We start from the raw sequence: 20,144 nt of genomic DNA, 5'->3' as shown, positions 1-20,144 counted from the left end.
ATCTGAGTTTGACATCACGTTAGTTTGTTCTGTATAAAAATCATCACAACACTCCACACACCCATTAATACACAAAATAAATAAGCTCAACATGAACCATCAATGATAATAAAAGAAAAAAAAAACCCAAACAAACCAGAAGAAATACAGTGACATTGGAAGACTGCTGGTTACAACTCCTCAGTCATTGTCATAGATGCAATCTGCAACAACATATTACAAAGTAATCAAAGACATGAATGAATTATTCCATAATGAACAATAGAACTGAAAAACTTAAATAAACCTAAAGAGATGACAAAAAGTTCATACAAATGACATGCCTCAGCTCCAGCATAGGTTATTATTATTATAATTATTAACAGTAGTAGTAGTGGTAGTAATAGTAGTAGTACTATTAGTAGAAGTAGTAGTTGTTGTAGTAGCAGAAGTAACAGCAGTAGTAGCAGTATTAACCTGTCCTCATAATATTAAAAAAAATGTAATATCTTATAACATAACCTGTCCTTATAATGTTAAAAAATGTAATACCATACCATCACCAATGTCATCATAGATTTCGCCGTCTCTGTGCAGAAAAACAATTGTTATAACAGATGAGATTCTGACTGGCATCAGTTCACATTTATCTTGCATAATCAATCACAAAGAGCATTTGTTTGAAGCCTTTTGACAGGACTTACTCTGTTTGAATGTTGTTAACTGAGACATATCCAACTGAAAAAAAGAGAAAAAAAAACAGCCTTAGCTTTTCCTAATTTGCTTTTAGGTTTCACAATTCAGTTTTATGATCATGATACTTACACTTGCCCTCATCATTCCTGCAGATGAGTTTGTTAGGTTCTGCTTTACTGATGACATCCAAGTTCTCCCCTGGTTTCAGGGGCAGTTCCTTAGGACCCCACTTTTTATTGTTTAAGGTGGAGACAACTGTCGCTTGATAGAGGACCTGTATGTCTCCATCAAACTGTGTTAAAGGGTCAAGTTTAATATTTTATTTAAGTACGTAGAACATCACAGATTTTTTTCTTTGTCATGGCAGAATATCATATAAAAATCCATGAGTGAAAACTCTGATAATTGGGGAAAAAACTGACCTTAAACTTCTTTCTAAATTCCTTTTCCTCTTTCTCAAATTTTTTCTGCTTTTTGGCATCCTCAGCTTTTGGCTTTGTTTTAAGTTGTGGGAGGCTGGAAAAATGTATATGTATATATACATATATGTTGTTAAATGGGATTTTAGTTCATTAGAATATTTTTATATACTATATACATAAATATATATACATACTGTACATATATTTACACACATACACCCACACACATGTACACACACTCACACACACACACACGTGTCTATGTGTGTGTGTGTATAGATTAATGGGATTTTAGTTCACAGATTTTCGTTTATGAATATATAAATTCAAGACTTGAGTGGTCAAATAAGAGAAAAGGCATGTAAACATCTCAGCAACATGACAAGGGGAGACTGTAACCACAACTGTATCTGAAATTCCATACTCCCATGATAATTCATACTAATTTCTTATTAAACTTACAGTACTTCTGTGTATACAATGCATTTTTTCAGCACAGCTAATTACGGTGACACATTTGGCCAAACATGCAGATTGCAACTCAATGCAAAAAATATATATATATATGTGTGTGTGTGTGTGTGTATATATGTGTATGTATATGTATATATATGTATATAAACCTTACAAATGGTGTGAAATAAGTAGTTTTTTAAGGTAAAATATGTCCACAGTGATTAATTTGTAATAGTCTACAGTTTGATGGTAATTAATATGTGAAGCCATGTCAGTGTACCTGCTTAAAGGAGGTGGTGGGGGAAAGCCTTGAGATTCAACATCATCATAAATATCCTCATCAATAAGTGCTGCGGATTTGTCTGTGATGGAAGATCAGTTAACAAATGAGAGACCCATCAAATTTATCCTTCAGTCTACAGTAAAGATTACATTTCCATCGTATTTTGCAATTTCATAATGTAAATTATTTTAACTATAAAGTTGTAGCTTCATTCACAGCATGACTAACACAGAAAATATTTAGGATGAAATTCTGAGAACAGTAAATGAAAGTTACCAGCATTTCCTTCTGGAGTAAACTGAGGAGGAGGAGGTACTCTGTAAAATAAAATTAAATATTCAATTAGATTTGTTAATCTTTTTCTTTTTTTTTTGTCCAAATGGCGAAATTATCCAGAGCTTGGTTACTTTGTATTTTTGATTGTTATTTGGATTCAAATGCATGTGACATCAATACCACACAGAAACAAGCATCTAACTGTACGGGAAAAAAATGCTAGTGCTAATGATCAGTAAAGCTGAATCAGTTTTGAAATGAATTAATATGGAGCAGTAGATAATTGTTGTTTTATTAAAAGGGAGCAGAGAATTAAATGCTGATTTCGGAGCGGTGATTTCAGGGCGAGTGAAAAAGGGTAATGAATTCATGAAAGCACTGCAGTTTTATCTAAGTTGCTAATTTGGAAATTACTCATTCACTGGGCTTTTTCTCCAGTCATCCCAGCCTTTAAGTATCCGAAGGATGCCGCGAGATTTGGATAGAGGCTTGGAATCCGAGCTGCTAAAGTTTCAAAACAGTTTAGAATGAGTGAGTGAGGAGTCTCACACTTACACAGTCAAATAACTCTCTCTCTTGCTCTCTCTCTCTCTCTCTCTCTCTCTCTCTCTCTCTCTCTCTCTGTCTCTCTTTCTCTTTCTCTTTTTCTTTTTCTTTTTCTTTTTCTTTTTCTTTCTCTCTCTCTCTCTCTCTCTCTCTCTCTCTCTCACTTTCGTATAACACTTAAATTCTTACCTGATCATTAGGCTTGGATCATCCAGATCGTCATAAATATCCCCATCGCCCTCTAGTGGTGGAGGTAGAATAACTAGGGAGGACCCAAGACAGAGGGCAGTATTATCACAACTCTAAAACAAATTTCAGTAGGACATGAATGTATTTATCTTAAATTTGTGTGGTTTCTTCTTTTATTCACAAGAAAGGAATACAAACAAAACTGAAGTGAAACTTACCAGCTGGACCCCTGAAATAAAATGACAAGTGTATGAGTAAACTTCATATTTTAATGATGCAATCAGTCTGTATTCACAAAGCATTAACTTGGTTTCATTTTTTTTCAGTTGATGCCTCAATGTATGACTCATATGTTTTTTTTTGTCAGAAATGAAAATGGTAAAGAGAAATGACCGAAACAGGGTACCTTTTAAAGTCATCCTGAGGTGCCACATCATCGTATACATCAAGATCATCCATTTGGCCTGGGAGGTTCTTCAACTTTTCAAAGTCAATTTGCACCGAATCAGTCTTTACATAACCATCTGAAACAGACAACACACAGTCTAGGATGCAAGGACACATAGATACAGTGGGAAAGATTCTAATTTGTATTTATATTATTTTGTATTGTTGTGAACTTTGGCTTAAACCTGAGTGTGATCACAATTTAAATAGATTTTTGCAAATGGCAATAAGTGTTTCTAATAATCACTTACAAGATCCATCTGGTGATCTCCCTAGCCAGCGACCTTCTGGATTGTCAGAGATACGCAGGATTTCAATGGTTTCACCCTGTTTTGCACTAAGGTCATTCTTGCCTCCTTTACAATCCACCTTGGCTTTTACCTTATGGATGACCTGTATCGGTCCAGAAATCTGATAGAAAAAAAGCAGTTTGAGATTGGAAATTGTATTTATTAATTTATTATTTATTTAATTTATTTTTATGTATTTATTTAGTAATAATAGTAGTAGTAATAGTAGTAGTAATAATGATAAAAATAATAATAACAATAAACAATAATAATAATAATAATAATAATAATAATAATGCCTCAAACAAACCTCTCTCAAAACTTACCTTGAATTTCTTCCTGGCCTCTTGTTCTTTTCTCTCACGTTCTTTTTGGTCTTTCTTTTCTTGTTCAAGTCGTTTCTTGTCTCCCTTGTCCAGTTTCTTGTCTTGTTCCTTTGATTCTGCTGCCAACCTGGCATGGGTACAAATGACACTCCATTGGTAGGAACGGCACATTTATGACAGTGTGCTATGTGCTCAATTTCAGCGGTCAGCGAGTCATAACAAGCTGTTACAGACACTAAAGAAAGGGAAGCTGAAGTGAGCTAGTCTCACCATAGGTAATCCCTGTATTACGTCATACTACACCATTGTGTTGAAAAGGCTTCAAGAAGGGCTCATGAAACAACTGCTTACCATCTGTCTTCTAGATCTTCATACATCTCCCCATCACTTTCATTGTCCTGTACCAATAAGAGATCAAATGATATAAAGCACAAGTCAGTAAGTATTCATACAATATTCATGGTACATCTTACGTGCTACAGCCTCTGTTCTGAAATAAAAATATGTGACTCCCTAGCCATAAGACTCTATTTTTGTTATTTTTTGCACACTAGCTTTGAACATTACCTTTTTTTAAATTCAATTATCTTACAAATATCTTACCTCATGTCTTTGGCTAGGATGACCTGCAAGAGTGTGATCAAATAGGTTAACGTCATAGAAATAAACCGTGTAATCAAAAGAAAACAAACAAACAAACACATAAACAAACAAACAAACAAACAAACAAAAAAAACTGTAAAATGTATTTCTTTTATGTCAGCGTGGCCAAAAATATATTCATTGTGGTGTCATGAAGACAGTAATCAAAATGAAACTTCTTTTCAAGGGAAACTTCACAGGATCTTTAAAATACCTCCGATTGGGAGTGGTGTTGATTTGTTCATGATGCCAACATCATCGTAGTTTTCATTTGGGTCCGACTGCGTCCTGCAGAGAAGGAAAATGTCGTCAGATAAGCTGAGCGGCGTTTTTATGTAACCACACATGGTATGTTTAATAGGGTGAATGTATTGTTGTAAAGCTGTGAAATGGTAGGGAAGGAGGGATGACTCACATGGGTCCTGGATGCCGGGGGGGCAGACTCGGGGGGAGGTTGGGGGGTCCAGGGTGAGAGGGTAGTGCCGGTGCTGCGTTGCTGGGGTGTGAGGCAAGTGGGAGAGAGGGGTTGCCTTTCGTAATGACAGGACCTGCAAGAGGAAGTTTTTATTCTCATTATCGTTTTTGTGATCCTTGCCTATTCTGTTACAAACCACACCGCATAACGTTTTTGTGACTGTGCCGAAGAAGACGCTTTAGGTTCCTTCTGCTCTCAGCACTGAGTACAAAATTACGACGATGTGTTTTATTCAAGTCATCACAGTAAAGAAACTGACAGTGAAACTGCACCACTGAAATAAGCATAGATGGAACATCCAGATTTTCAAATGGTGACCTAAAGTCCCACTTTTTTTTTATAATATTCATGTAAAACACTGAAAATGAAACCTTTCGCCAGGTTTTGTTCCCATTTTAAACAGAGCTTCTCCTTTTTCTTGTTATGAAGACCTAAGCTGGGAACTACATGAATAGAGGAAGTCATAATTTCCTCTTTCATGTCAGCTATCGTGATGGATGCTATATATCAGATAAATGGTACTAACCATTGTAATTGGACATCCAGTGTAATGTACACTGGCAATGATTGCATGACTTTGTGTTACGCCTGCCTGTTCTTGCAAGTGTCTCAAACAGCAACACACATTAAAACAAGCAGTAAAACGGCATGAAATATGTTTGTACTGTTGGTTCAGTAAGTCAGATAAGTTATGCTGCAGGTGTTTAGAACCAAATATTTCTGTGTTAAAAAAAAATCTAAGTGCTGTGTGCTTGTAAATGGACAAAGAGAATCAGGTGTCTACAAAGAGTAAGCTATTTTTACACACACACACACACACACACACACGCACACACACACACACACACACACACACACACACACACACACACAGACACACACACACACACACACACACACACACACACACACGGCAAGTCACATGGCAAAAGCTGACTACATCTAGATGATGTTAAGAGATGTGTCTTGCGCACGGTTTGTATGCATCCGATGACGATGATGACCACTACTCACTTGATCTAGAAATTGGAAGTGGTTTTGCTTTTCTCGTGAATCCATCTTTGTTTAAACTTAAGCTGCTATTGAAACTCAGAAATACCGCCCTGAACCACACACACTTAAAAACATGTATGCTCTCACAGAGGCACTCACTCTCACGCACACACATCCACACTTGCAGTCCGCCGTTTTCTAAGACCAGTGCGGAAACCTCAAAAACCACCACCGCTACTTTCGTTTTCAAGCACCAGTTGCCTTATTTATGAAGCCATAAGATGTTTACTCTACATGTTTATGTCTTGATGGTGACTAGAGGGGATTTCCTGCTTTCTGGAGGAATTTTCATGTACTCATCAAAAAACCATTGTTTTTTTAGATCATTCTTTCACATAATCTGATCATATATTCAGTGCATACAAAGAGTTGTATAGAAAAATGACTACTGTTGATGAACATGAGGTGATTCTGTCTCTTTTACAGGCAGGCTCTTTTGTTCTCTGTCCTAAGTGAAGGCAGAGGTGACTTCCTGTGATACTCTCAACTGATATCAGTTAAAGTGTAAAAACCAGACAGACAGTACTCACCATCGTCTCCTGACTCGAGTCCTTTTTTGAACTTCTCTAGGTCTACTTTAGGAGGTCTGTTTGGTTTAGCTGGGGGACTACCCAGGGCAAAAATATTAGGTAACTGGTTTCTTTTTGGGGCAGAAGGATCCTCATTTGCCTGTGTTGTGGACCCAGCGTTCTTTTTTAGATAATTTGGTTTCTGGGGTGTTTGAGGTTTCGGGGCTGAAGAATCATTAGAGCTTGGGGGTTTAATGCCTTCCTTTGCTCTGTTATCATCTTGTGTTTCACCCTTTTCTTTGTTGAAGACAGCCTGCGCGTTGCGGACGACCGAGGATTTCAGATTGGAGCCTGAGGGCGGTTTGACAGCAGAGTCTCCCGCGCTGTTCTCCTCAGGAGGCTTGTGCCTCATTATGGATAGAGAACTCTTGGGTTTGGGAGGACATGGAAATTTTGGGGGGGCTGGTGTTGAGCTAGTCGCGTTGTCTTCTGATTTGGGCGTGTCTTTGACCCAGGGAGGTTTGGTCCCAACAGAAGGTGGCTTGGGAGGTATAGCTTTGGAGTCTGATAGAGTTGAGCTGAGGGAAGGTTTCTGTAGTGGTGTTTTTGGGAACGGGCCTTTTGATTCTGAGTCCTTGGATGCGTCGGAAAGCTTTGGTTTGATGGGTAAATGTTTATTGAGTGGGGGTTTGCTATCCTCCTGCGCATTCTCAAACTTGCTCAAGATCGCTTTGGGCTTTGAGAATTCTCTGACTTCTGGTGAGGAGACAGTACTCTTCATAAAGGGCGATTTGGGTGTGGTCACGCTGGTAGCTGCGCTACCTGAGAGACTGGTCTCTAGAACTGGCTTCTTTGCCTGAATGGGGGGTCCTGAAGACAAAGTGGGGTGGACAGCTGGTTTTGGACGGCCACCAGAACCAACATCTACTGAGCTGCCTCCAGCATTGAATCGAGCCATTATGGCTTTCACATCCGCTTTGCTGTCCTAAAAAAAAAACAAAAATACACGACATAGAGAAACTCAGAGGTGCTGTGAGCTGTGACTGCGTGTTTAATTTTAGAGTGCGTTAGACTGCGTATTTATTTTTATTATTTACCCCGCTTCTTTCTTTTTCTTCAACCTTTTTTTTTTTAAATTTAAAATCATGATTTAAAATTTTTCGTTTAGTTTTGTTTTTCCATCAAACTCTCCACCTGCCAGTGGTTAGACAACTAATTAAGGCGAAATCGTGCCACACTTTGAGGTGTTACTTTTCACACAATAGACCACAATCTTCGATGTGCCAGTAACACTTTGCCTCCTTGGTTTTAAAGGGCAGATAAAGCTGCACATTGTGAACTAACTCATTACTCACCACCATTTCTTATAAAGCCATTAACTCTTAAATTGTTTTCCCATCAAATTTACAAGCAGCAAAAATCAATTCTTAAATTTGCATGATTGCTTTAAAAAAAAAAAGAGAGAGATTACCTCTACCTTGGAGCCCTCATGACTGAGTCAAATATTAATTTTGTTCCCCTGCAATAGCACCTGGCTGTTGAGTTCACAACTTCTAAAGTCTAAATGTGTGATCACACAGGAACAAGGTAAAAGGACTGTTGAACAAAGCAAGGAGGAAGTTCAGCCTTGTTAATACTGAGATAGCGGAACAAGGAAAGGTACTATCCCAAAACCAAAAAAAAAAACAAAAAACGGAATCAGCTTTTTTAAAGATCTTTTTGAATTTGTGAATTTGGATTTAAAATTGGAAGAAGTTCATATTTCATTGGACTGTCTTTGACTGAACACTTGAATTTCATCGCTTGAATTTTTGTTGTAGCATCCAGAATATCATTTGGTTTTCACTAACATTTCCTCTGTCGTGATGCAAATTTTACTCTGGGAGACAGAACTGTTTATACATCTGCTCATAAGAACTATGCCATGGATAGAAATGTTTGTTTGTAATGTCTCACAAATACTTCACAACTTTCATGTCTCATCTATGTCAGTAAAAGCTATGATAGTTATAAAGGGTAATGTTTGACAAATTTTAAGTTGGACAGGTGTGTGATTACTTGTGTGACACACCCATGGTAATGAGAGGCGTTTGAACTGGGAGAGAACTTATCTCCAGGAAGTGCTGATAAGGAGAGCAGAGGCATTCTCGTGTCACCGGCTTTATAGTGAGGAACAAACTCTACATGAAGGCTACAGCAAAAAAGGAGAAACTGTTTGCGTCATGCTATGTCAAATAAACTGGTCAACCTAACATAACATCAGTAGGTGATTTGATATTTTTTTAACGGGGGATGGCCCAATGGTCAACATGGAGGGATGGCCCAATGGTCACTGACACTACTCTATAGGGGGATGGCCCCCTCACCCCCCTGCAAATCGCTTACTGCATAAGTGGCACTACATGCTTGGTGTTGTTCAGTCAGTGGTGTGCAGTGTTGTGTTTAGTGTAATGAGATGCATTTTCTTCTTTTAATCTGCAGAGAATCAGTTTTAAATTTCCAAACACCAATTTGGATGACTGGTTTTTGGAAGATAAGACAGCAACCCACATCATGTTCCGTCATAGCATAGCATCATAGCATAGCATAGCATGCATCAAACAGTCTAAACAATATGAATCAATGTGCCAGCCACTGACTTTTGAAATATCTGTATTATCTGTATTTTGAAATACTGTATTATTTATGTAAAATGAGTGTTACGCACAAAACATGAATGCTACGGATGTCAAGATAATTTCAAGACTCTGTGGCTGTGTAATTTACAGTTACAAGTTTTTTTTTTTTTTCCCCCATGACTGCAAGCGCTCCGTAAGGTCATAATGACATGCAAATATTGCTCACAAAACGTTTATGGTTCCATTTATGACAGGTGTAACTTTGTTCAGGTATGCGTTACATTTAAAATACAAGTCTTTGTTAAACATGTCTGTCAAACATGAAATAATTTAACAAATAATTTGTAACAACCAAACTATTCTGTTTTTAAATGCACAACCAAAAGCGTCGGCCCGGGAGGATAATCAGATTGTCCCAGCCGAAAGCAACCTATGATGGGGTATGCTTAAAAAAATCCAGACAGGATTACTGCTGCGTCGGGACAGGCCTATAACTCCATTATATCTGATAAGTTGTTGTTGTTCCTGTTTTATGGCAGGGGCTCCCCTTTTTGTGTAGGGGCTAAGGTGGTGCCCCATGCAGGGATTTTGGATGTGGCAGTGTAGCACTTTACTTGACTGCATGCCTTTGCTCGAACCCCCGACCCTTGCATTGCGAGCCACTGCAGCTGCATAATGTTTGATAAGTACTGAAGCTCATTGGGAAACATGTTACAGGCCCACCCCAGGTTCATTTTAGAGGCATCTGCTCATGTTTGTGAGAAGTTATATGGCCAAGGTTGACATGAAAAAGGAATATAAAAAAAAAACAAAAGAGAAATTTGAAACGTCTACATGATTCTGGGTTTTTAATTGTGGATTCCAGGAGTGTGGCTGTAACTGTGAAGTAATGATAAGCCAACCAGATGACACTAAATGTAGGGATCTTTTTCTCTGTGGGTGATTTCCAAATATAACTTGTGTAGATCTGAAAAGACAGACACTAACAATCTTGCTTAAAACAAAGAGGAACTAAATTTACTTCATGAAGCAAAAACTGTCACCCTCCAAAACTGTCTTGTGCAATGTACTTTGACACAATCCAGTTTTGCAAAGTAGCTGCAAAAAATCCCCCAAACACTTCTCTAAGAAACCAGTTTTGACTTGTCGACTTGTTAAACCTAAAGAATTTCATTTAAAAAAAATTGAACTTTCAAAATTTGCCAGAAAGGGCTATGTAGTATTCACCAATGAATCAAACTCAGACATATCTCTGTCGTGACAACTTCTCTAGAGGGTTCAATCAACTGACATTTAGCATGGAAACCCTTGTGAATAATCTAGAAGACCACATGCCAGTCATACCTCAGGGCTCATAAACTTGTTTCAACCGCTGTTTCACTTAGGGAATACGCATTTCAGAACACAAAGTTAAGTCCAACAGCTGTCCTTGCCTGAGTCACCGATTACCTGTCATCACGTCTTGAAATACACCGGATTCATGTCAAGTAAAATTGCAGTCTTTTAACACATGCTTTCACAGGTTCATTTTACTCCTTCCTACAAAACTAGATGTTTCTTACTATCAGGTCTTCTGCTCAAGACATATTACTCACCATGATGGTAGTGGTCAACAGGGTATCCCAAGTCTGTGCATGAGCTAATGTCCTTAGATCTGAATGTGTGTGGGTGAGTCGTGTGCTTGAAAGCTTAATGTTGTTTGACTGTTACTTCCCCTCTCTGTTGATGGGCTGTGGTAGAGTCACAGGAAACCCTATCACTTGCTCCATCTCACCATTTGCCTATTCCATTCTGTTCTTCTGCTCTTTCCATACGGACAGACCAACAGTCAGCGCAAGAGTAAGCTGTTACCTAACGCTTCACTGTCGCATTACAATATTCACACCTCCTGAGCAAACATAATATACTACACGTGAACCGTCAGGCGGAAGACAAGCAACGCAGAGAGAAAAAGGTGACAACGACGCTGTAAACTGTGTCTGTAAATGCAAACCGACCTCAGCATAATCCCATCATAAACAGTTACCAATTGTTGCAGTTCCCCAGATAACCTAAAGGACTAACTATACGTCTGCTCTACAATGCTTTTCCAAGTCTCTACTTGAGATTCTTAAAAATACTTGATATGACTTGAGCAGAGTGGTTTATAACAGAGAGCGCACTTAAGGATCTGTAGGATCATGAATGATTCTGTCATGAAAAATGGAAAGCACTCCCTTTCTGCCTACAATGAGACACCAGTGTCATAAAAAGGAGTAGGAGATCATTCTATTCCGTAATTCTTACAGGGCAACGGTGTGGAAATTACTCACACCATAAGAGTCTAAAAGAATATTACTGTGAGAATGTTTTTAACACTGTTAACACTGTTCTATATCTAGAAATCTCTCTCCATCTTTCTCTCTCTCTCTTTCTCTTGCTCTCTTGCTCTCTCTCACTCCTTTTCTCTGTCTTTCTTGCTTTTTGTCCATTTTTGTCATAAAGTTAGGTAACATTTTAATTAGAACGGCACAGAGATTTCCTGAAAACCTAAGATCAACAAAATCCTTTCCTTGGAAGAGCTGCTGGCCCCTAGTCTTTTTTAGCTGTGCTCTCTTTCAAATTCTGGACATGAAAACAGTGGTCTGTTTCCTTGAGCCCCATCCTTTTGTTTTGCTTTAATATTGCCATGTGTTAGCTGTTGGGAGCCTGTTTGATCTTCACACATGTTCTTCACATTTTCGGATCTGGCCCCAACATTTTCCTAAACAAAATCCAGGTCAAAGCTAGTGCTTTCTCCGCATTTTTCAGTATTCTTCTCTCTCAGTTAATTTAATCGACACACTCAAACCAGCATGAATTTCATGCTTCGGTTCAAAATTCTGAGAGTAAGATCGGAAAAAACTTAAATAACACTTTTAAAAGTGGGCTAACTTACCTTTAATTTATAACGATATAGTCATTATACCTGGATGAACCACTTTACTGCTACAATATACACCTTATAATAACCACTCAGTCAAATCTACAAACAAATTACTTATAGGAAAAGGAGCAGACAGTAGGTGCAAGCAGGGTATAAAATATTTTAAGACACTGCTTTTTGTTTCAATTCCCTGTAGAGACAAATGCTATTACTGACCATGGTTTTAAAAGGAACAGAGTACCACAGGTGCCTACAAACTACAGTAATGAAAGACCAGCGCAGAAAGCAGTAAATATTATTCCTTAAAAGAGGAACAGTCTCCAGTAGATGTATTTTGCTGCAGTGTCGTGGCTGCACTGTTACAAATTTAACTGTTCAAACCGTATTGACTTGTTAAAAAGAAAAAAAAACAGATGTGGAGTCCATAAATACAGAAAATAGCCTTTAATACAACGTCAGTGAAGTAAATGTCATAGACTCTTTAATTCTGGCACATTCAAAAGAGTGTACTGCAAATAAATCATTTGTACCTTTGAAAGGCAGCATGAAAAACATGTTTGCTTTCGGAAATGAACTTGTTCTCTCACACTATCTTTTTCCAGTATTACTGTCAACCAAAATCAGTGTCACACGACCATTCGTACAACTTTCAGTTACATTTCTAGTTTGGTTAAAATGTAACCATAAATTATCCTGTTACTCAAAATCAAGGCCCCTTTAATAATAATGGACATAAAATGATCATATGTTTTTTTTTAAACATTATTTCAGGACAGTCAGTTAAATGAAGAGTAAGCAGATGCATTTCCACAATACACTGGAAATTGTAAGTGATGGAGCAAGCACATTTCCATTGCTTTATGTCTTCCATAATGACACATCCGAACGTCTCTGAAAATGTTTTGCTTCATTTTCAAAATTACTTTTAGTCTTCGGACCGACGATAAAGATAGCTCTCGTCTGTCTCATCTTGATAGCCATGGTAAGTGTCTGCACCTTCGTCCAGGCAGCCAATGCCCAGCGTTCTCTGTAACTTCTCCTCTTGCTGACGTAACTCCATTGAGTCAACCAGTTCATAAATGTTTGACAGTGACCACATTGGTGACGGGAACCAGGCCTTAACATCCCCATCCTTGCCTACTACCAGCATACTGAAGAAGTCCCTGTTTATTTTCAGCTGATCGCTCAGTCCTTTCACCACTTCCTGTGACAGAGGTTCCTTCTCTGTTTGACTTTTCCCTGCATAGAAAGAGAAAAGCGTATGAATATAGCAAGTTTGCGCTCAGAAAATGACATGCTAACGTGTGAAACAAAGGAGAACGTATTACATTTGCTTAGGTTAGGTGGTCTGAAGATTTCTCCATGTTATATCATTTCATGCATGAGGTGGAATAAACACAGACATTTCCATGGTTATTCATCAGTGTGTAGTCTTCAGACTTAAAGCCCACCTGAATGTGGACCTCCAGACCAATGGAAATTTAAGGTTCATTACTCTGCAGTGGTCATGCAACTAGTCTACATGGATTGATAGTGGTAGTCTGACAAGCACAATATAATGACGTTTTTTCATTCATGAGATCCTTTGATCAGCTGTGAGTCATATTTAGTACTAACCATTTAATGGAAACAGCTCTACAGAGCCTGAAGCTGTTGGTCCAGCACCCACCAATTTCAGCATGGCAAAATGGCGAATACCTGCACTCAAAACAAGAAATGTATCATTTTAATTGACATTGTGAGATGTTTAATGACCTTGTGGTGATTTAAAACATTAAAGAAATATTTCTTACCCATGGGACACTTCTGTCCTTTCAGTGCCTGAAGCTGCTGCTGGAAGAGGTAGTCATCCTCGGATGGTGTGGAGATGATCAAAAGTCTCCGTTTTGACATAAACCTATTGAGATTGGAATACATTAAAAAGGATATACATTGATCCTTACACTTAAGTTCGGAGATCAAGAGGCAGCGTATTAACAAACTCAGCAGTGTTCCTGTCCTTTAGAGTTACCTCAGCAATGAGTTTTCACCTCCACTTTGAGGCTCAGGATGTGAGCAAGCCTGAGGAGCTTTCTTCTCCTGATCTTTTTCAGACCTCCGTGATGGAAAACTGTCAATGTAATTTATTAAAACTGAGGGAGTTGCTGGCAAGTGGAACACTCTCTGAAAATTGAAATGACAATGGATTGGTTTGTAATGATACATGACCTCGTTTGACATGGCCTTGTTCTAGCAAAAATCAGCAAGGGGCAAATCATCCAGATTATCGTTTATATATGTCTCTTGTGGAAAATAACATAAAGACAAGTCCATGTGAACTTAATGGTGCCACTTACAGTGGGTTTCAGGTCATAGTCTGTCACCACCATGGAGAGGTCCCTAGTTCCTGCCCCATATTCTTTGCGTATTTGGTCGACCAAATCTGAGTTGGTGAACATGTCTGGAAGTGAATCAAACGTGGGCTCTGTATCTGACAAAAAAAAGGTTCAAGACTTTTAGGAAGTTTATCCAAAGCAAAATTGAAATCAAATCTATCATAACCAGGGACCCTGACAGCTCAGCTAAAACAGTGTATGTAAGGAACAGCTACTATACGTTTACACAAGTATATCCTATCAAACAACACAATATATTTAATGAGCAGACTGTTGTGGTACCTAGTTGATAGTGTTGCAGTTGTAGTGAAGAGCTATGCTCTGCGCCCAGGATGGACAGGACAGAAACCTTCCTCAGAGCAAAGTCGCAGTGACGCTGTTCAATATCTTCCTTTTGCTGAACATATTGACTTGTGCTATCACTTGGGGAGAACATTACCTGCGAGGTAAACAATCAATACGTCGAGAATTGAGGATGTTTACAGATAAAGTGATGCGCTGAATGAGAATTGTTTTAAAATACTCAAGGTGTACACTCACGAGAAGTCTTCGTTTTCCTTTGAATTTTTCTAAGAAGTCTTTGAGTTCCCTTCTCTCTTTATCATTTGCTTCTCGTTGTGACTTTTTCTTTCCTTTTCTCCCCTTCCCTTTCTTCTTTCCATCCTTCTTTCCTTTGCCTTTACTTTCAGATGTGGAACGATCCTGCTCCCCCCTGTGTTCACGATCAGTTTTATTCACACTTGCGTTGACACCGTCCCTCTTTTTTTCCGCCGTGGTTACGGAATCTTGGTTACTCCCTTCTTTTATTGACACTTTGTCTTCATCCCTGTCTGTGGCTCCACCGCTCTGCTGCTGCTCTTCCCCTCCAGTTACAAGAAGCCGTGTCCTTTCTGAGGAAGATGTCTTGGATCCATGTGTTGGTGTTTTTCGGATAACAAATCTGGAGCGTCCATTGAGGATATCCTGCACTTTGTTTCTCAGGGCTACCTTTTTGTCCAGGGGTTTTCTTTGTGGCTGAAAAGTGTAGGTAGTGTTTCCCCGTCTCTGGGAACTGAAACTTTTTTTCGTAACAGGGCCTGGTTTTCTGACTACTAATCTCTTCTTTGTGAACTTGCACTTCTCTGGTGACCCTTTCCTCGTGACCTTTTCCAGCTTACGCAGAGGGAGCTGGTCAATAGTTTCCAGGATAGCCTCCACACGTACCGGGTAAGGGAATCGTTCACTTACCCTTAAGTTTTTCTTCAGGATCAGCATGGAAAATGTCTGGTCCTCTAGTTCCAGGTAATGAAGGAGTTTGGTCACCATGTCTGTATCCATGGTTTCCACGGTAGCCTCTCCCCGGATGTTGCTGTGCTGGATTTTACCTTCCATCATGGCATTTTGGATAATAGTGACAATAAGGGTGTCCCTCTCAGCTAAACGACAGTTCAGACCCTCAGACTTCATGTCCTCAATCTGCTTCTCCATCATACGCAAGTAGTTGTCATTGTAAGATGAGGCAGTGATGACCCAAAGACGCTTTTTTCCAGCAAAATCTGCCAGAAAGTCTGGTTCTGTTGCAATGCCAGAGTAACTCTCTCTGGCTTCATTTTTCCTGGTGTTTTCCTGAGGGTCCGTAGAATCCTGTCTTGCTCTGGATTGATTTCTGTTCTTTCCAGTTCTTTTTGCACACTGCACAAGGCTGCTACTCCACAACAGCAGTACAACCAGCAGAACACACAGACGAGGCATCCTCTGTTCTGTTATCACACTGTCATTCAAACAGAGGCTTCCGTCAGTAGTTGTAGCTGACACTAACCAGCAGGGTGAAGAGACAGGGGGGAAAAAAATCTACTGAAACTGTCTCTGGTTCACATTAGAGTTAAACCTTGTCACTGGAAACTCCTAGAAGTTTTCGGGCTTCAAAGCATTCTCTTGGCAGCAGCTTCTCTGTACGCTGTTCTGTGTTTGAAGGCTGAAAATCTTTAGGATGAAAAAGAAGGAGGAGAGAGAAAGGAATGAAACCTGACCCTCACTCACTGAAGGAATGAAGGGGTTGTAGTGAGACTGAAGCTTCACTAGTCAACAAAACATTCAACTTCTCTTTCACTCCAGAAATGTGTGACCTTTCTCTCGCACTACAACCTATTAGCTGTGAGAAAATAATAATGCAGCAAAGTTGGTTGGAAATTCCACGGTGAACAATGATCCTTTAGTTTTTAAAGTGTGATTTCAAGTTTTAGAGAACCTGTCAGAAGTTAAGGAAACAGTGTTGATATTGAGAAAATTGAGCCGCAGGTGGGACAATGTTAAGCACAATTAAAGAAGTAATTAACTGTTTACATAAGCACAATTCTAAAAATTGAATAGAAAAGAAGAACTCTTTTTTTGTGTGCGAAGCACTTGATGAACATCATAAATCTCTAATGATAAACATCAAAGAACTATGAAGCATGCTGAAGAAAGACGACCATAAGACTAGAGGCAACTTTTCATGTATTTCGAAGATTGTGCATGGCAGACTTAAAGTCACAATAAACCTATGCCTAAAGTCTTGTTTTGAGTTTTAAAACCTTAGAGCTTAATGTAACAAAGATTCTATCATTCAACTCACTGCTAAACCAACAGCATCATAAAAGAGCATTGCACCTCTCAAGGCTTGAGATATCTTTTAAAGATTGTCTTCTCAGACTAAAAATAGTAGCTCTTCTTTCAGACTTGTTGATGAGCACTTAAGATAAGTATTAATGACAGATGATTGTTGAGACAAAGGGTTACCTAGAGAGCTATTGAGCTATTGAGTTTGCACAAGGATATAATTACAAATATTTTCAGGTTTTGGAAATTTTATTACATAATGTAGCCTTTAAAAAAATGATAATAATCAGAGAGTGATTCTGTTGGGTGCATTAGTCCTATAGTGCACCTTAGCATAAAAGTGATGCAATTATGGAGTGTTCTGTGAAGACATTATCCACTCTGTGCATTGCATAGGGGAAAGTTTTGTTATCATTCCACCACTGATGCATCAGTTTACCAATTATCCATTCTCACGTTTCACCATAGGATAGGATTTTATCTGATATGATTACAGCAAGGTCAATAAAATATTGTTTGAAATGAGCCAAGTTCCAACTTTTGCAGCTCTAGTTTATGTCTGAAAAACTCAAGTGGCCAATGTGAGTAACAAAAGGAGTTTGTGGACATATGGATTTTTGAGTAAAGCTAATGGTTAACAGCCTTGAAGCCCACACATTCCACAAATGGAATCAGTTAACCAGAAACATGAGAGCAGAGCCATGTTAAAACAGAAAAACACACTGAATGCCAATGAAATGTCCTGAAGACAAAGGCAGTCCAAGGGAGAGCAATCTAAACGATTTTTCGAATCTAATCAAGAGTGTTTGTTTTCTATCCTTTAGCCTTCATCTATTGTGCTTTTTGTTTATTTATTTATTTTTTTGGCTATTTACCTCCAGCAAGTCACGAATAATCATAGTCTTACAAGGATTTGTCAAGCTGCCACAGCACAAGATACTAAAACAACTGGATTAAGAAAGCAAGGTTCCCCCTTCTTTAATTATGCCTTACACTGTTTTTCAAACGTGTTGATGTATCTCTCAGAAGAAGAAAGATATTTAGTCAAACACACTGACCTGCCTCCTGAATTTGCTTTTACTAATGCTTCGAAATTATTTCTCCAAAACATGACATTTGTAAGCCTCAGTAAAGGCTGCTAATCAGGCAGGTAATTATTATGTAAAAGTTGACCCTGGAAACAAATCTAATTCAAATCAATTTTATATCTGCTATTGTTTTTACAACAGACATCTTTACAGGATATAAGGCCGGAGGCCGTCAGTGAAAAACCCTAAGACAAGAGTGGCGAGTGAAAACTCTCTTCTAGCTTTCATGAGAAGAAACCTTGAGAGGAATCAAGACTCAAATGCAGGAACCCATCCTCCTCTGTGCAGTTACCTGACTGTTAAAAGTAATGACAATACATAGAAATCTATGAAAAAAGACACAGAGGTGGAAGAAGGACTGAGATTACATCTTAGGTCACTGCAGACTCAACAGGGGTCAATGATTATGTGAACTGAGTTAACAGTAAAATCTAGGGCAAATAACAGAAAAGTCAAAGGAGAATGAGACATATCTCAGGGCATTGTACAGTCAGTGAGAGGTTAGTGTTGATAAGGGATATCTCAACAGTAGTTCAGTCAAGGGAAGGGTCGAAAGAGGGGAAAGGGGAGTCAGGCTCCTAAGCAGGCAGGCGGAAAAGCAGATACACAGGGGTCAAAGTGGCTAACTCTGGGCTCTAGCTGAGTATCACAGTGGTACGTGGCTCTTTAAGCTGTGTCTGACAGGTCATTTATCGGCCCTGTGTGCCTGGATTCAAGGGTGGTTCTAAGTGGCAGTGGTGCTAATGGGAACATTTCTAATGACAGGGGTACTGACAGTCATCAAGAGCAATTGTAATTGCAGTGGTTTAATTATCATGACTGTTTTCATCAGTCCCATGTCATTGATTTCCTCCTTGACATAACTAATCATCACAAAAATCCTGATTGTACTTTTCAAAATCAACTGATTCAGAATTAATTTAATAAACTATTCTCAGCCATTTTACGCAGTTTAAATTTAAAATTGTCAAAATAATTACAAGCTGTGACAATAACATTAAAATCTCAAAAGAGCTTCCATTTAGCAGTATGAAACACTGAAATACCATGGATAAATCGAGCTGTCCAGGTCTTTATCAAATTGTCATTCTCTCCCTGATGCTTTGGAATTATATCAGATTACACCGCAGAATTATCCAAATGTGTCGTTAAAATTTTGGGAAACAAGGCCGACGTACGTCAGACAAGGACAAGACAATATTGTGACAAGACAATATTGTACACCACAGATGTATACTACCGTGAGAGCACTGTGAATAAATGTGAATCGGTTGATGACGCACGCCAGACTAGACAGAACTGCCCGGGGCAGCTCTATTACGTCTGGCAGGACAGAGCGTTCTCGCTGTGTAACAGCGGCCTCTGCTGGATTTATGTGTGTGTCACGTAGCACAATATTACTGCAAACCCGACAGATGTTTAAATGTGTTATTTAAATCTCTCAGCGGATTTGTTTCTGACATGGATACATTTACATATTATTTATTATTATATTACTTAGCTCTTAAAGCTATGCAACTATGTATATAGTTGGATATATAAGTATATGTGGGCATGCATAGATATGCATGTGTTTTACATATGTTTATATGTATATGTGTATATCCCACATGTCAGTGGATGATCTCCTCTTAGTCTCTTTTCCTTCATTAGATCAGTAGCAGGGTATAGTCATGTCCTCCTGGTTGGTCAACAAGAGCAGCTGGAAAGGGTGGCACACATGGTCTTGAAAACCATTTCCAGAGGAGGCAAATACTCCCTCTCCCAGATCCATCACTAAAAGAATGAAGATAGGAAGATGAAATTTCCCTTTTGAAAGAAAAGATGAACCCAGAATATCCACTACCTGATCATAGACTGGACAGAACTTGAAGATCTGTGAGGAACAGCTCTGCCTGAACAAGTACTTACAGCAGTCGTTCCTGCACATTACCATAAGGCTCTGCAATGGGCTTGGTTAGAGTAATGTCATGACAAAAAGTCTCCGATAAG

General features: G+C 38.8%; 2 protein-coding genes across 2 annotated transcripts; both read right to left on the bottom strand.

Moving 5' to 3' along the window:
• Positions 1-126: 126 nt before the first annotated feature.
• fyb1b (FYN binding protein 1 b) lies at positions 127-7,950 on the bottom strand. The gene is made up of 19 exons (XM_030768040.1): positions 7,945-7,950; positions 6,611-7,574; positions 4,968-5,100; positions 4,767-4,840; positions 4,514-4,536; positions 4,262-4,308; positions 3,911-4,037; positions 3,546-3,705; positions 3,254-3,371; positions 3,066-3,076; positions 2,848-2,920; positions 2,527-2,616; positions 2,113-2,153; positions 1,834-1,915; positions 1,098-1,191; positions 805-967; positions 684-717; positions 537-568; positions 127-203 (listed from the first exon to the last, which is right to left on the bottom strand). Exons 1-19 carry the CDS (start codon positions 7,948-7,950, stop codon positions 181-183), a joined length of 2,295 nt encoding a protein of 764 aa, XP_030623900.1. The 3' UTR covers positions 127-180.
• A 5,087-nt stretch (positions 7,951-13,037) lies between these two features.
• ccdc80l2 (coiled-coil domain containing 80 like 2) lies at positions 13,038-16,218 on the bottom strand. Its single transcript, XM_030770258.1, has 7 exons — positions 15,028-16,218; positions 14,770-14,926; positions 14,449-14,582; positions 14,124-14,275; positions 13,906-14,009; positions 13,730-13,810; positions 13,038-13,351 (listed from the first exon to the last, which is right to left on the bottom strand). Exons 1-7 carry the CDS (start codon positions 16,216-16,218, stop codon positions 13,038-13,040), a joined length of 2,133 nt encoding a protein of 710 aa, XP_030626118.1.
• Between the last annotated feature and the right edge of the window lie 3,926 nt (positions 16,219-20,144).

Source organism: Chanos chanos, chromosome 3, assembly GCF_902362185.1.
Source record: "Chanos chanos chromosome 3, fChaCha1.1, whole genome shotgun sequence".
Taxonomy (NCBI): Eukaryota; Metazoa; Chordata; class Actinopteri; order Gonorynchiformes; family Chanidae; genus Chanos; species Chanos chanos.
Note: the sequence above shows the minus strand (reverse complement) of the source record. Positions and strands in the feature narration are given on the sequence as shown.

Bases quoted from the DNA above. Each gene is read 5' to 3' on its own strand.
- ccdc80l2 (XM_030770258.1), bottom strand. From the start codon at position 16,218: ATGCCTCGTCTGTGTGTTCTGCTGGTTGTACTGCTGTTGTGGAGTAGC. The intron at 14,010-14,123 runs GTAACTCTAAAG...CAATCTCAATAG, and splicing joins GGTGAAAACTCATTGCTGAG to GTTTATGTCAAAACGGAGAC. The intron at 13,352-13,729 runs GTTAGTACTAAA...CTTTCTATGCAG, and splicing joins AGAGCTGTTTCCATTAAATG to GGAAAAGTCAAACAGAGAAG.
- fyb1b (XM_030768040.1), bottom strand. The intron at 2,617-2,847 runs GTAAGAATTTAA...TTGAAACTTTAG, and splicing joins GATCCAAGCCTAATGATCAG to CAGCTCGGATTCCAAGCCTC. The intron at 569-683 runs GTAAGTCCTGTC...TTTTCTGCACAG, and splicing joins GTTAACAACATTCAAACAGA to AGACGGCGAAATCTATGATG.